General features: G+C 57.9%; 1 protein-coding gene across 2 annotated transcripts in view; it reads right to left on the minus strand.

Annotated features, from left to right (window-relative positions):
* The window catches only part of RGS3 (regulator of G protein signaling 3), a gene marked incomplete at its 5' end in the record, with an annotated part of 84736 nt that overhangs the window by 15179 nt on the left and 56517 nt on the right, over window positions 1-13040 (minus strand). For both annotated transcript variants that reach the window (XM_082008895.1, XM_082008896.1), the window contains one exon: window positions 9968-10090. In XM_082008895.1, the coding sequence (XP_081865021.1) occupies window positions 9968-10090 (123 nt within the window). The remainder of the gene's footprint in view (window positions 1-9967; window positions 10091-13040) is intronic.

Consider the following 13040-nt stretch of genomic DNA (forward strand, 5'->3'; position numbering starts at 1 on the left):
TCCCCCATTGGCCGCTCTGCAAACCGGGTCTGACCGCGGTATCGCCCAGCCCCGACGCTGCCGCGGCCGCGCTCTGCACCTCTCCCCAGAGCCGCTCCGCTCCCTGCAACCAGCGGGAAACGGGAGACGATGCTTAACTGAGGGCAATGGCCGTACCCGTAGCAGAGGGCGTGCAGGAGGGAGCCCTGTCTGCAGCCGTAGCTTGCACCCCATGTTTTGGGATCAGCTGCTGAAGGTGTCAGCAAACAACCGGAGACGAAACCTCCCCATGCCGCGTACTTCAGCCCAGCAGCTGGAGTTAACACAGACTTGCTTGTTAACCACAGCACCAAGCTGCCAGCCCCAAACTGCAGCCGCCCTGGCAGTCCCAGCTCTGGACCCCAACCTGTCCCCTGCCCGGTGCCCTCCATCCCCACTGAGGCTACAAGCACACACGCAGCTCCGATGTCAGCGCAAGGGCTGGATTTGCTGGTTTGTTCCCAGTGCCAGTAAGCAGAAGGTTTCCAAAAGGCTGTAAAAGCCCCGGAGCAGAAAGCCCACGTTGTGGGCACGCTGCAGTGCCGTTCCCGCAGCGACCGCCAGCCGATGCTGACGGCACAGCCGTATAAAGCCCAAATTTGCAAGAGAACCTCAAAAAGTCCCCATCGCTACAAACACCGCTTTGTTCCCCCCGACGCTGCTCGTTTACCAACCCCTCAAATGCAGCGCGGCAGTGAAGGAAGCCACAGGTTGCGCATGGGTGCAGGGGACCGGCGCGGTGAGCGGAGCAGATGCCTTTGATCTAAAAGGACACCAGTGCTCCCCGACGGCACCGCGCTGCTTCCTCGCCCTGCAGCCAGATCCTGCCCAGCGAAGGGTACAGCCCCCGGGATGCAAACTTGGAAAGCAAAACCTACCAAATCCGGGCTCTCAGTCGCATCCCAGCTGCAGGTGCCGAGCAAGCGGCATCTCCCTCCGGCGGCCCCGGCCCCGACATGTGCCCGCAGCCGTGGCTCGGCAGACGCTAGCGCAGCGCTCGGCTCTGCCTCTGCGGTTATTAATGTCCGTGTCAAGCGGCAGCTGAAGCCGCCCCAGCCTCTCCCAGACACCGCTCCCTTGTGCCCCTCATGCTATTTACGGCTCTGCCAGCAATCCCTGGAGGCACCATTACCTGCTGATAAAAGCAGATGACCGCTCTGCCTTAAGGAAGAGCTATGTATCACCCTGAAACCTGCCACGTTCACTTTTGCAGCTCCCCTTCTCCTGCCCCATCCTGCCCTGAGCGACACCAAGCCACAGACCGATTCCGGTGCTCCCTGCTAAATGAACCTCTGCTGCAGGTTCACCGTTGGGTTTTTTCCCAAACTGCTTTCTATGGAAAAGGGACAGCTCTGAAGTGAGAGATGCTCTACAGCGTGGTGCTTTGCCCTCTGGACTGCAATCACCTACGAGCAGCTCTACCCGAATGGACAGGGACAGGGAGGTGTACAGCCTCCATCCAGGGTACAGCCCATGCATGACCATCTGCCCCTTCTCTTCTCCTGCAAGACCCAGTGCCATGACACCCCCATACACACCAGGCTGGGGACCCGACTGCCTTGGCTGGACGTTTCTCCTCCTGCTATTACGCTTGATTGACCGAGACAGGCAAGTTGCCCTGATGGCTATGGCGAGAGAGCACAGCAGCATGTCTGTGCACAGCTGCTGTCACAGCTGTTTGCCGGTGGTTAGCCACACCATGGCCACCTTTCACTGATGGGTCCTCACTGCCGTGGTCACAAGCTGTGCCCAGCTCTCCTCCAGCATGGACTTTGGGCACACATGTGTCCCCCTGCTCCCAGCCAGCTGCAGGCTTGTGGATGCTCCTGGGATGGAGCAGGGGAAACATGCTGCCTCCTCTTCCTCGCAGGCAGCCACAGCTTTGCAGGGGTACAGGTAACGTACAAGCTCCCTCACCTGGTCTCATTGCACATGATCTGGGCTCAGCTACAGGATGCCGTCAGCGACAGCAGCAACACGGCACGGCCACCCCGGCAGCCGTGGCCAGCAGCTGTGCTGCCTGCACTGGCGAAGGAAGCTGTGCCCAGTGGGTTTTGTGCCCGGTCTCTCCACAGGGCCACACGGCTGGCTGCAGGGCTGTGGGCACACAGCCCAGGGATGTCACCACGCCGGGGGTGCTCGGCTGTCCCGGGGCTCAGAGTACCCCCAGCCCAGGGTCCCTGGCCCCTCTCAGCCAGGAACAAACCCAGCCACCACCCAAACCTGCACACCACCCCTGCACTGTGTCCAGCATTTTGGCGATGCAGCTCCAGTTTGCCCAAGCCAGGCACCAGCTACTGCCTGCAGCCTCCTTAACCTGGGTAGCCCAGCTCTGCGGGCTGAGCGCGGTGGGATCTGGTGCTGGAGGCAAGCGAGATGACATCGGGGTCATAAATATCCCTGGCAGTAAAAAAGCAGTGGGGTGGGAAAGGGGGGGGAAGGAGCGAATCCCATCATTGGCACTCAGCCCACAATCCCCCATCCTTTCCCAGCCGGGGGGTGACACGGTGCTGGTCAGGCGCGGGAATCTCTCTGCAGCGTTACCCACAGGGGCAGAGCATTGTCCCCTGTGCAGGGTGAGGGAGGTGACAGCGGGAGCCTCAGCAGATGCATTCAGCCACTGCAGAGCCATCGTGACTTGTCCCAGCATCACTCACAACAGGACCACGGGGTCTGCCACCGGCACGGATCATGGTAAGAAAACGACCGTGCAGAGGAGAGGACCTGGCAGAGCAGTTCCGCCTGCAGCTGGCACCAACAGGGCCGTGCCCAGAGCCATGCACAGAGCCGAGGAATCCCAACGGTGCCAAAGACAAGGGCGGCTCCAAAGCCAAACACAACCCTCCTGCGACCGTGCCATCGAGTCTTGCCCTGCCAGTCCGTCAGGAAGGTGCTCGTCACAGGGCAGAATGCCAAGCCTCATGGAGGGACAGGGTACCCCACGGGGGGCACGATGAAGCCATGCCTCCCACTCCCACATCGCTCTGGGCGTCACCACCCAGAGACCCCCGGCATTTTGAACACATCCTTTGGTTTTGCAAAGATTTCAGGGTTCGAGTAACTTGTGCAAGGAGTTACTTGAACTTGGCTGCAGAGTCTGCCCAACTACACGCTCACAGCCCCCCACCACGCTAGAAGGGACGCGCATCAGCAGCTACCTGAAAGAGGAGTCATTCGGGCGCAGGAGTGCTCCGGCCGAGCGGACGGTGCCAGCCCTGCCTGGCACAGGCAGCATCCCCCTGTTGCGGGCAGCACTGCACCAAAGCACTCACTTCCAAGCCCCTTCATTAAATCACAGCAGCACTGGCTTAAACCACTTAGCCTGTGCCTTTGACCACCCCGTGCAAATGATCTCAACACCGCTCAACCCCCCGGGGCTGCCGGCGCCACTTCTGCCAGCACACTCGCTCTTAGCAGCCCTTCTGGGGATTCACCAGACCTTTAAGGGTTTAAAAAGGCCTCTGGCCGTGAGGAAAGTGCCATGAGGAAAGGGTCTGCTTGTGCCTCTGCTACACCACCGTGTCCTGCTTGGGTGGGGGGGTGCGGGAAGGATCATCGGTGCCACTGGAGGTGGCTGGGAGAACATTGCACAGCGCCAGAGAAACAGGAGCCGGTGTTTGCCGGAGGGGAGAGTCTGCTTTCCTAATGGCTGCGGAGTCCAGTGAAGCACATGAACAAATAAAGCCGGAGCTGCAGCTCTCAGTTGGCCCATCTGCTCGGTCATCCCTCCCTGCTCGCTCCCGGCACACACGTGCCTTGGGAACCCGTGAGCCAGCGGCACTGGGGCCGAGCGAGCGGCTGTCCCGGGCTGGCAGCCCCAGGCACCTCCATGCCACCCAGGCCAGCACCAAGAGCCGGCAGGGCTGGAAACCGAGCCTGATGGAGGCAGGGCTCGGTGCCAGTGGAGATGCTAAAAAGCCCAGTACCCCAGCCCAGTACCCCAGCCCAGCATCCCATCCAGCCCACGCAAACGGCCAGGCGAGTCCTAGCCGCCCCGGGGGTTGTACTGCGGCCCTGTGCTTAGGACTGGAAGGCAACTGATGTGCAAGAAGGGAATGACGAGGTGAAGGATCAGCACTGGGACCCCTCAGCATTCATCCAGGCTCACCTGCACCACAGGGAATTAACAGTCAGGCTACTGCATAAAGAAGGTCCTCAAATTCATAAAGGGACATTAGAGACACGCTGTGAGGGCTCACAGGGAGCTGTAAAATCCCCACACACAGCCTTCAATGCCCTGGTTGCATTTGGGGCTTGCTCCCATGAAAGGGGGCTACAAACCCAGCAAGAATATGGCTCAGGATGGATCTATCTGGGGTAGCTCAAACTGCACCTACTTCTCCTATGTTTGCAGCCAGCTTGACACCTACTGCTATCTCTTCAATCCTGTCCCAGCTGAATTAAAGTCAACATATTGTCCCCCTCTTGGCTTGTTGGGTGCCGAGGGCCAGGTCCACGTGCCACCATGCATCGAGGTCGCCAGCACGGATTCAAGGGTCCCATTCACTCTCATGGCACAGGGACCTCTGGCAGGGACAGTTTCCTCCAGATACTTAAGTGGATGGAGCTGAACTGGAGTCTGACTCACAGGGAGCCAGCGGCTCCGGTTCCGCAGCCTCCTGAATTCAGGGCGTCCCCTGAAGCAGCCTTTGGCCGTCCTCAGTAACCAGTTTTTCTGGCCCAGGGCAAGATCCAGGCTGTGCTCACTGGCGTGGAACACCACACTTATTTGCTTATTGTTGTAACCGGGCTGGTAAGTACTGCCACACAAAGCTTTAACCCTTATTGGGGCAGAATAAACCTCAAGGTTTTCTTCTCCGTTTGAGCACCCGGACAGACGAGTGAGGCGCTGGGAGGGTGTGCAGCCACGGTCAGGCTGGCCCTCCAGGTGCAGTTGTGATGTGCTTAGCCTTGCCCAGCCTCTCAGGTTGGCAGTGTGGAAGAAAAGCGGGCTCTGATGAAGCTCCAGGTTTCCTGCACCCTTGGCCATGCAGCAGGTGAGCGGGACCCCCTGGAGCAGAGCTGGCACAGACAGGGCAGCAGGTTCCCAGCCCAAAATGGAAGGACTCTGAGCTAAAAAGCTCCAGCTAAAAGCGAGAAAGTAGAAATTCCTCCCCTCCTTCCCCATCAAACAGCCCATCGCACTCTGACTACACTCCTGCTGAGCAAAGCACCCGTGAACGCTGGATCCGAGAGAGAAAGGCTCACCCCACTTGTCCCCAACCCAAGTGCTTGTCAAGGGCTCCCCAATGCCCCTGTCGCCTTGGCTGTGCCAGCCCAAGGGCATACACGGGCACCATCCAAATGGGAAATGACCCGGTGCAAGGAGAACGGGTGCTGCTGAAGGCAGCGAAGTGTTGGGGAACAAGGCTTGCAGAGGGATGTGGGTGCACAGCAGGGTGGGTGCCTGGGGCACACCAGGGTGCCCAGGGCGAGGAAGAGGAGGCAGGGCATGGGACAGGAGAGGCGTCACCCAGGCTCACCCCTCCCCACACTGCAGGCACCAGGGCCAGCGCTCGGGGGAGCGTGGCCGCCCTCCGCAGAGCCCTCCCCGCACCACCGCGCCGGCCCTGGTTTCAATCATCCCTCAATTACACGCCGTTTGCTTTTGTTGACAGCACATTTACTTGCACTTGTCAAGCACGCTGTAAATAGTGAGAGAAACAGCCCTGCCCTTCCTGGCCAGAGGAACCGCGAGGAAGGGGCCGGCCGGTCCCTCCCCGCCATGCACCCGCCGGCGGCTCATTCCCAGCACCAGAGCCAGCGCTGCCAGGAAGGGCCGGGGCGCAGGATCGGTCCACGCCTGCTCACACCGTCAGCAGCCACAGGAGAGAGACCAGCAGCCGGGCTTTGAAAAGCGCTGAGGATCCACCACCTCCCTTGGGAGACAAGGGGAGCGCCCGTCCTGGACTCTCACGGCCCAAAGTCCACACCACCAAGAGTCCATAATTATTTAGCTTAAGGATAATCTACATCTTTCAGACACAGCCAGCCATCATCTCCGAGGTAATCTCAGGTCACGGAGTCAGAAGGAAGAGTAATCAGCCGTTCTGAGTGTGGAAGACACAAAGAAACAAGCAGTGAGAATCGGGTAGTGGTAGCAGGTTGGTTATAAGCAAGGTGCTGTGCCACTAACCTTTTCCCTGGCAGCTGGAGCAGCTCCAGCCCCTGGCACCTCGTCCTTGCCCCTGCTCTGCAGTTTGCCATCTCCTCAGTTGTGCTAATGCCATTCGTCACCAGGCCAGGCTGGAAACAGGACCAGTGCAGCAATGCAAGGTTAAAAAAGGCACCGTGCTCTACCTAGATGGTCACTATTCGGCCCAAGGAGCGGCCTCGCCAACTCGATTAATTCATAAAGCTGCTCTTGCTGTCATCACATTGCTGCTGCTGCGGTTCCTCACCAGCCCCAGCCCACCTCCAGGCTCCACGCCTCCCTGTTTGGGGACGTTTGTCACCAAGCTGGGTCACCCTGGTGATGTGTTTTACAGATCCTCGCTCAGCACGGCCGAGACCAGCCTCCCAGGGTAGACCCAGACACAAGGACGAGCGCAGGGTAAGTTTTGCAGGCAGAGAAAATATCCAAATATCCACAGAACAACTGCTGTGACCAGCTGCAGCCGGCAGAACGGGTTCATCACTCAGTGGAGTTCAGCCAAGTCTTATAGTGACAGCAGAGAAGCCACCAGAGCCCCACTTCCACCATGTCTCCTGGACACCAGGGCTGAGAGCTGGACCACACCGGCAGTCAGAGCCCCTCCTGCAGTGACTCTGGCAGGAAAAGCCCATTGGGAGCACGGCTGGACCATCACAGCTGTATCCCTCATGGCTTTCTCTCCCTACATCTCCAGAAGTGGATGCTACAGGCACCGTATGCTTGTGTCTCCCAGAAACTAGCAGCTTTGCTCTAAAATCAGCTGCTCTGAGAAGTAGCCGCCGTTCCAACGCAGACCCCATACAGGGTGCATCCTCCAGGCTGGACACTGTCCTCCCAGGAGACGTTCCGGAGGTGGTGGCAGCTCTGCAGAGCCACGTCCCTGAGCCAGAAGGACCTTCCTGCACTTAGTGCTGCCCCACCTGCGCATGGCTCAGGGGGCCTTGAGAAACAGGAGGTGCCATCCCAAAGCCCAGAATTGGTCTGTTTTCCCACAGCTCCAAGAAGTTGGCAGCACGCAACTTTGCTCCACCAGTTTGCCCAGTCCAGCCCCTCCTTTCCAGATGTGACCGTCGCGCTGGGGATCCTCTGTCCCGTCGCGAGCCATCTGTTCTGGGAAGGACTCAGGGACAGTATGAACAGCAGCATTAACGTGTGGAAGGGAGAGCCGTTCCCAGCTCGCTCGCTGGTGCAGCAGCCGCAGAGGCTGCTCAGGAGCTGCTCTCTGCTCAGTGTCCCTTTCTCCGGCTCCAGCGCGCAGCCGGCACATGGCACATCTCTGCCTGCCACCGAGGCTGCGCCAGCCCTCCGTTCCCGTCGCACAGCAAAGCCCACATACCCTGGGCCGGGTCTGGCCGCAGTGAGATGAGCTGCCTCTTGCCAAGCTGGAGCAGTTTTGAAGGCTGTGCAAATCAGATTCCTGTTTGGAACAGAGATCAGCCATGCAGAGGCTGGTATTTCCAGCTTAATTTGTCTGTTCATGGAGCACAGACACTGTTCTGTTTCCTTAAATAGCCCTAGTATCAAATGACTTGTAAGCAACAAACAAAGCTAATGGATCGCTTCTCCCTTGCAAAAAGCAACTGATTTTCCCAGCTGCTGCCTCCCACTGCACCGGCATCCCCAGGGACGTCTGCCCAACATACCAGCTGCGGCACAGACTGGTCACAACAGCCCCAACTGCAGCTGGCCCGTGTCGGGCTTCTGCCCGCACCCGTCACGGCATGCAGCCGCCCACCCTGCTCCGAGCCTGCACGCCCACCAAGATCCTCGCCTGCCCGCTCGGGAGCTGCAGCCTGACGCAGGGCTGCTCCCCCTTCCCCACGCTCTTCCTTCTTGCACTTCAGGATCAGGTTCACTTTAAAGTTGCAGCCGAGGCAGTTTATACCTTGCTGAGATGAGAAATGGTGCTATGAACTTCGTGAAGTGCCTGGTGGTTGCTGTCATGCTTCTTTTCTCCCTCCCAGCCCCGTACCCCACAAGTGGGATTTCCATCAGCTTTGGCAAGCCAAAACAAAACCCCCTTGTCACAATCTTGGAGGGCCCACGCTGGCTCCCCACTGCAGCCAAGGAGCACTCTCTTGGCTACTGAGGCACAGAAAAGCCTTAGAAAGGTTTGTATTGTCTTGAAGAGTATTTTTTCACCTGTTCAGTAGCCAGGCTCCTTCCACAACATGGGGAACGGACACTCTCCAGGACTTTGCTCTGAGCCACGAGGCTTATAAGACAAGCAGAGAGAGCAAATGCCGCACCCTGCCGCAAACACAGAGTCTGGGCTGGAGAGGGCAAACAGCAATATCACCCAAAAACCCAAACGGTCCCAGAGCACACGTGATTGAGAGCCTCCAAGATCCCCCTTTGTAGGATCTATTCCAGATGCTCAGACTTGAACACATCCCTGCACAGCTTCGCCCCAGAGGATGCCCCAGCCCGTGGCTGCATCGCACCCAGCCGAGAGCAGAGCCATGTCAAGCCCCCGGCAGCAGTCCCGTCACATGCATCCCCCCATGCCGAGCCGCCTGGGACCCCCTGCCCGGGCACCGTGTTGTGCCAGCAAGATGCATCGCAGGAAAACAAGAGACAGGGCAGAGTCTTGTCACCTCACTGAATTAGCTGCCCTGGGCTATTTGCATTTCTGGAGGTTTGGATGGTAACTAGGTTCTCAGGCTTTGTATGTTGTTGCTATTTTAGTACATTTGAAACGTGCAGGAAAAGGAATCCGGAGGCTCTGTCTCCCGCGGAGATGTTTGCGCTGACCCAGTTTGGGATGCAGCAGAGCGAAAGCCATGTTGCTCTGCCTCCGGATCCGGGCGGCAGCACGGCCGTCGGCTCCTGCTTTTGCCCACCAGGGCGAGTTGCCTGCCTTTGAGCCAGGCCAGACCAGACACCGGCCAACAGGACGCACCCGGGTGTTTTTGCCCCCAAGATCCCCGTCTGCCTCACCGAAAGCCCTTTACGCACTCAGCACAGTGTGCTTCTCTCCTCCCAGAGCAGTGGGTCACCCACCAATGGTCCAAACCCAACCTGGGGGACAAGATGACTCCAGCACCGATTTCCACTGTCCCAAACCACTCTGCGGCAGCAGCCCCAGCCCCGAAGCCAGGCAGACAGGAGGTGTTACCACATCCACACAGGGCAGACAGGCCCACCAGTGCTTCAGACCCACCTCCACGCACGCGTTTCTCTTGCCAGTGCTGCTGAGACAATGCTCTCGGGCCAGGCTGAAGCTCTTCAGTGTGGGAAAAGTGCTGGTGCTGCCTTGCTAGGCATGAAAAACAGCACTCACCAAATGACCTTTCTGTGCTTTGCGGCCATCTGTGGGGTCCAGATCAAACGCTCGAGCCCGTCTGAGCGCACAGAAGGGGCACATCTTCGCACCACTGCTCCCATGACCTCAGCCTTTTAATCAGGACCCAGAGATCACGGCCTGAACCTCTCCCTCAGCATTCAGTCCTGCCCCAGAGCCAAGCTCTCGGGGAAGGCCGTACACCAGGTTGCACGGCCTCAGCTGTCCAAATACAGATGCTGGGAGGCACCCGAAGCAGCCTGCTTGCTGGAGTCTGCCTCGACCCGGGTCAGTGGATGCAAATGCAGTAACTGCTTCCCCGAGCAGGGTAGGAAGCTGCAGACGCAGCAGTGCCTGAATACAAACTCACTCCTCACCTGGCAAAAAAACAGCCTCCGGAGCAGCTCTCCTGGCAGGAGCGTCGCTGGAGCAAAGCCCCGACCGCAGGCAGAGCCCCGCGACACCCCGACTGCTCCGAGCGGGGTTTTCAAGCTCGCCCATGGGTCGCTTACCTTGTTCTCTGTAGGAGCTGATGCCGGATGTTGCTGCTTGGTGATGTTCTCAGCCAGACACCAGCAGATCCTCTTCTTCTGCTCCTGGGAGTAAGCCTCCAAACTTAATAAGCACTCCGACTTCTGACGTAAAGGAAACACAGGCAGAGAGAAGGTCATTAGCTGCGTGTCGCAGGCCCTGGCTTTGTTTGCAAACTACTTGCTTCCAACACGCTGTATCAGATGAATAGAACAGGAGAGCTCGCACCAGTGTCCTGCGCTCCGGGCACGAGAAAGCAGCACAGACGGGAAATCAGCTTCACAGCGGCATCTCCTCCAGAGAGAGGGTGAAAGGCTGCCGTGGTGCAGAGCCGCAGACTTTCGCTTTAGTAAGTGGGAGCAGCGTGGCGAGGCACGGGCAGAGCACCAGCAACCGCGCACCCTGTGCCACCGCGGTGGAAATGTGTCTATTAAGCTAATTCAGAGGGTGGAAATTGCTCTTTGCTGTATGCAAACATTAATGAGGTGCTATAGCGTGAACTGATGAAAACCAGCACGTTTGGGCTGGGTGGGGCTGGGAGGAAGGCAGACCTCGGGAGAAGCTCCAGACCAGCCTCGCCTGCTCTGCTCCTTCCTTAGAGCACGCATCAGGGGTTGTTTTGAGGATGATGCTCCAGCCCCGGTCACCCATTGTCTGTGAGCAGCGTGCAGGGAGGAAGGAATTGAGAGAAACGATGGGAATTCATCCCAACTGAGCCCACCTCCCCTCGTGCCCTAGCCCCTTCCCTGCACACACCCTTTGTGATATGGACCTGTTCCTCTTTGACATATTTTCTTTGGGCCAAATCCCACTCATTTAAGGAACCTTCTGACCAAGTTCTCTTGGCAAATGTCTCCCAGCCATTAAACCACTCATCTCTTGTACTAAAAATTAAGCATTTGCTGCCTGCTGGGACTTTGCAGGTCTTGCTTTAAAAAGGGTCCAGAAACGGCCATGGCTGGATCATCTCCTTCTGTGACCAGGTATGAAAAAAACCAAAAACAAAACCAAAAACAAACAAACAAACAAACAAACAAAAAACCCAAACAAATAAAACCCACAGAACTTTAGGACAGAACAACAAAGAAAGAACAAAAGAATCTTCCACTAAAGGGCAAGAAAAAGGCCTTTCATTATCCCCTAGGATTTCCTTCCAGAAGGGCAGGTCTCCGCTAGCCTGTTTTTCCCAGAAAGGTCAGAGAGAACTAAGGAACTGGCAGCTTTGTGACTCTAGAGACACAACACAACGAAAAGGGGAAATGCTTTTTAGTCACACCATTTGAAACACTGTTTGCATTGGATGCTAATTCATTCACATTTAATCCAAAATCCCTACTAAAGCAGTAAATTAAGCAAACTCCCATGTCACCTCTAGAAAAAGAGATCTCTAGTTCAGCCTTTTGCCCCTCCACGCAGACTCCCAGGAAAGAGAAGATTTGATCTTTCCGATGTCTATACATCACCATCTATTCCAGAAACAGGCTGGAACACTGAAAATGCATGCTCAGGCTTACTTGTACACTGTTAAAATGGAATAGAGGTTTGTGACTCGGGGACAGGAGGTGGTGGGGCTCCTCCTTGCTCCGAGCTGCAGCGGTGCTCTGAGCATCCCCGGAGCAGCACAGCGCTCTTTCCCACCCCAGACATCTCAGTCTCTCCCAGTCCCACGCCAGGGGATGACCAGGCTGCACCACTGTGATACCCACTCATCCCTAGGAAGGTGCCGAATCGCTCCTGCTTCAGAGCGGAGGACAGGTACCAACCTGCCAGGCTGGAAGTCCGGGCCGGCATTTCCCCGCCCCGCACTCGGGGCCAGAAGTGAACGACAGTAAGGGCTCAGCAGAGCCTAAAAGACACCAGCGCAGCTGCAAGGAGTCCGGTGCCCACGGCGATGCTGTAACTACTGCACACCCCCATCCCCACCGAGCTTCTGCAGTGCCCCTGGAGCGAGGCTTAAAGCAATTCCAAGGGCATCTCATATCCCCTCGCTCGTGACGGATGCACAGCTCGCTTACCCCTGCTCTGCAGCCCCTTGCTGATTCAATTACAGTCCCCATCTCTTTGATTGAATCTAGCACAAAGCGATGCTCAGCCCGCGCTGGCTGTTGAGAGCAAAGTGCCCCTCTCCCTCCCGCTCAGCCTCAGCGAGCCGGCGAGGCTCCCCAGCCGCCCGGGAACATTAAAGCCCGGAGAGGAGATTGCCCTCTGGTCCAAAAATCAAGAGAAGAAAATCAGCCGCCCCAATGTGTGCCCTGGGTGTTGTGGGCAAGGCTGAGGGGGGACATGAACAGCCAAAATTGCCTTTATCCAATTTGTACATATTTTACTATCGTTTCTCTGCTACAGCAGCGAGATCTCAACACTTTATTCCTTCACAGTGATATTTAACCTCTCCAATACGCATTTCCCAAGGGAACAGCTCTGTCTCCCCCTCCTCCACCAACTTGCTCCCCCCAAATAGCGTACTGTGTTAGGGAAAGAGCCAGCCCAGCCCCCCGGGGCTGAGCACCCCCGGCTGCCTCTAAAGCACAGGATCCTGCTTGCGAAGTCCTTTGGGATCCAGCCAGGCGGAGGGCAGACGTGAAGGACTGGCTGTTAGGTGGGACAAAGCTTTACCAGCGGCACGTGTCCCTGGAGCCTAGCCCCTGGAGGGGACCGAGCGGCCCGGCTCAGCACTCCCGTGCACCGGGGAGGCTGGGGCAGGGAGGTCGGCGAACACGGGCGCTGCGCCGTGCCCTGCGCCCGCCGCCTCGCTCAGGGCTCGCGCTGGGAACCGGCCTCCCTGCTATTGTTTTCATTCAGGGAGGCTGCCGCTTTCCCTGCCAATATTTACAAAGAGAAAACAGGGTTTAATCTCACAGTGCTGGGAAAGGAGGATGCAGATGGCGTGAAGGGGGTGTTTGCGACCAGATAAAGCGAGCGAGTGAAGTGGCTGCCGGTCGCTTTCTGACTGCCTTCACCGCTGCATTTCGAAAAACATGTTATTGCAGGTGTTGCACGCCGGCTGGTGCGGGAGCCTCCGGCGAGCCCGCAGCCCCAGCGCAGCGCTGGACC

This window comes from Phaethon aethereus (assembly GCF_964289735.1).
Source record: "Phaethon aethereus genome assembly, chromosome: 20".
Classification (NCBI taxonomy): Eukaryota; Metazoa; Chordata; class Aves; order Phaethontiformes; family Phaethontidae; genus Phaethon; species Phaethon aethereus.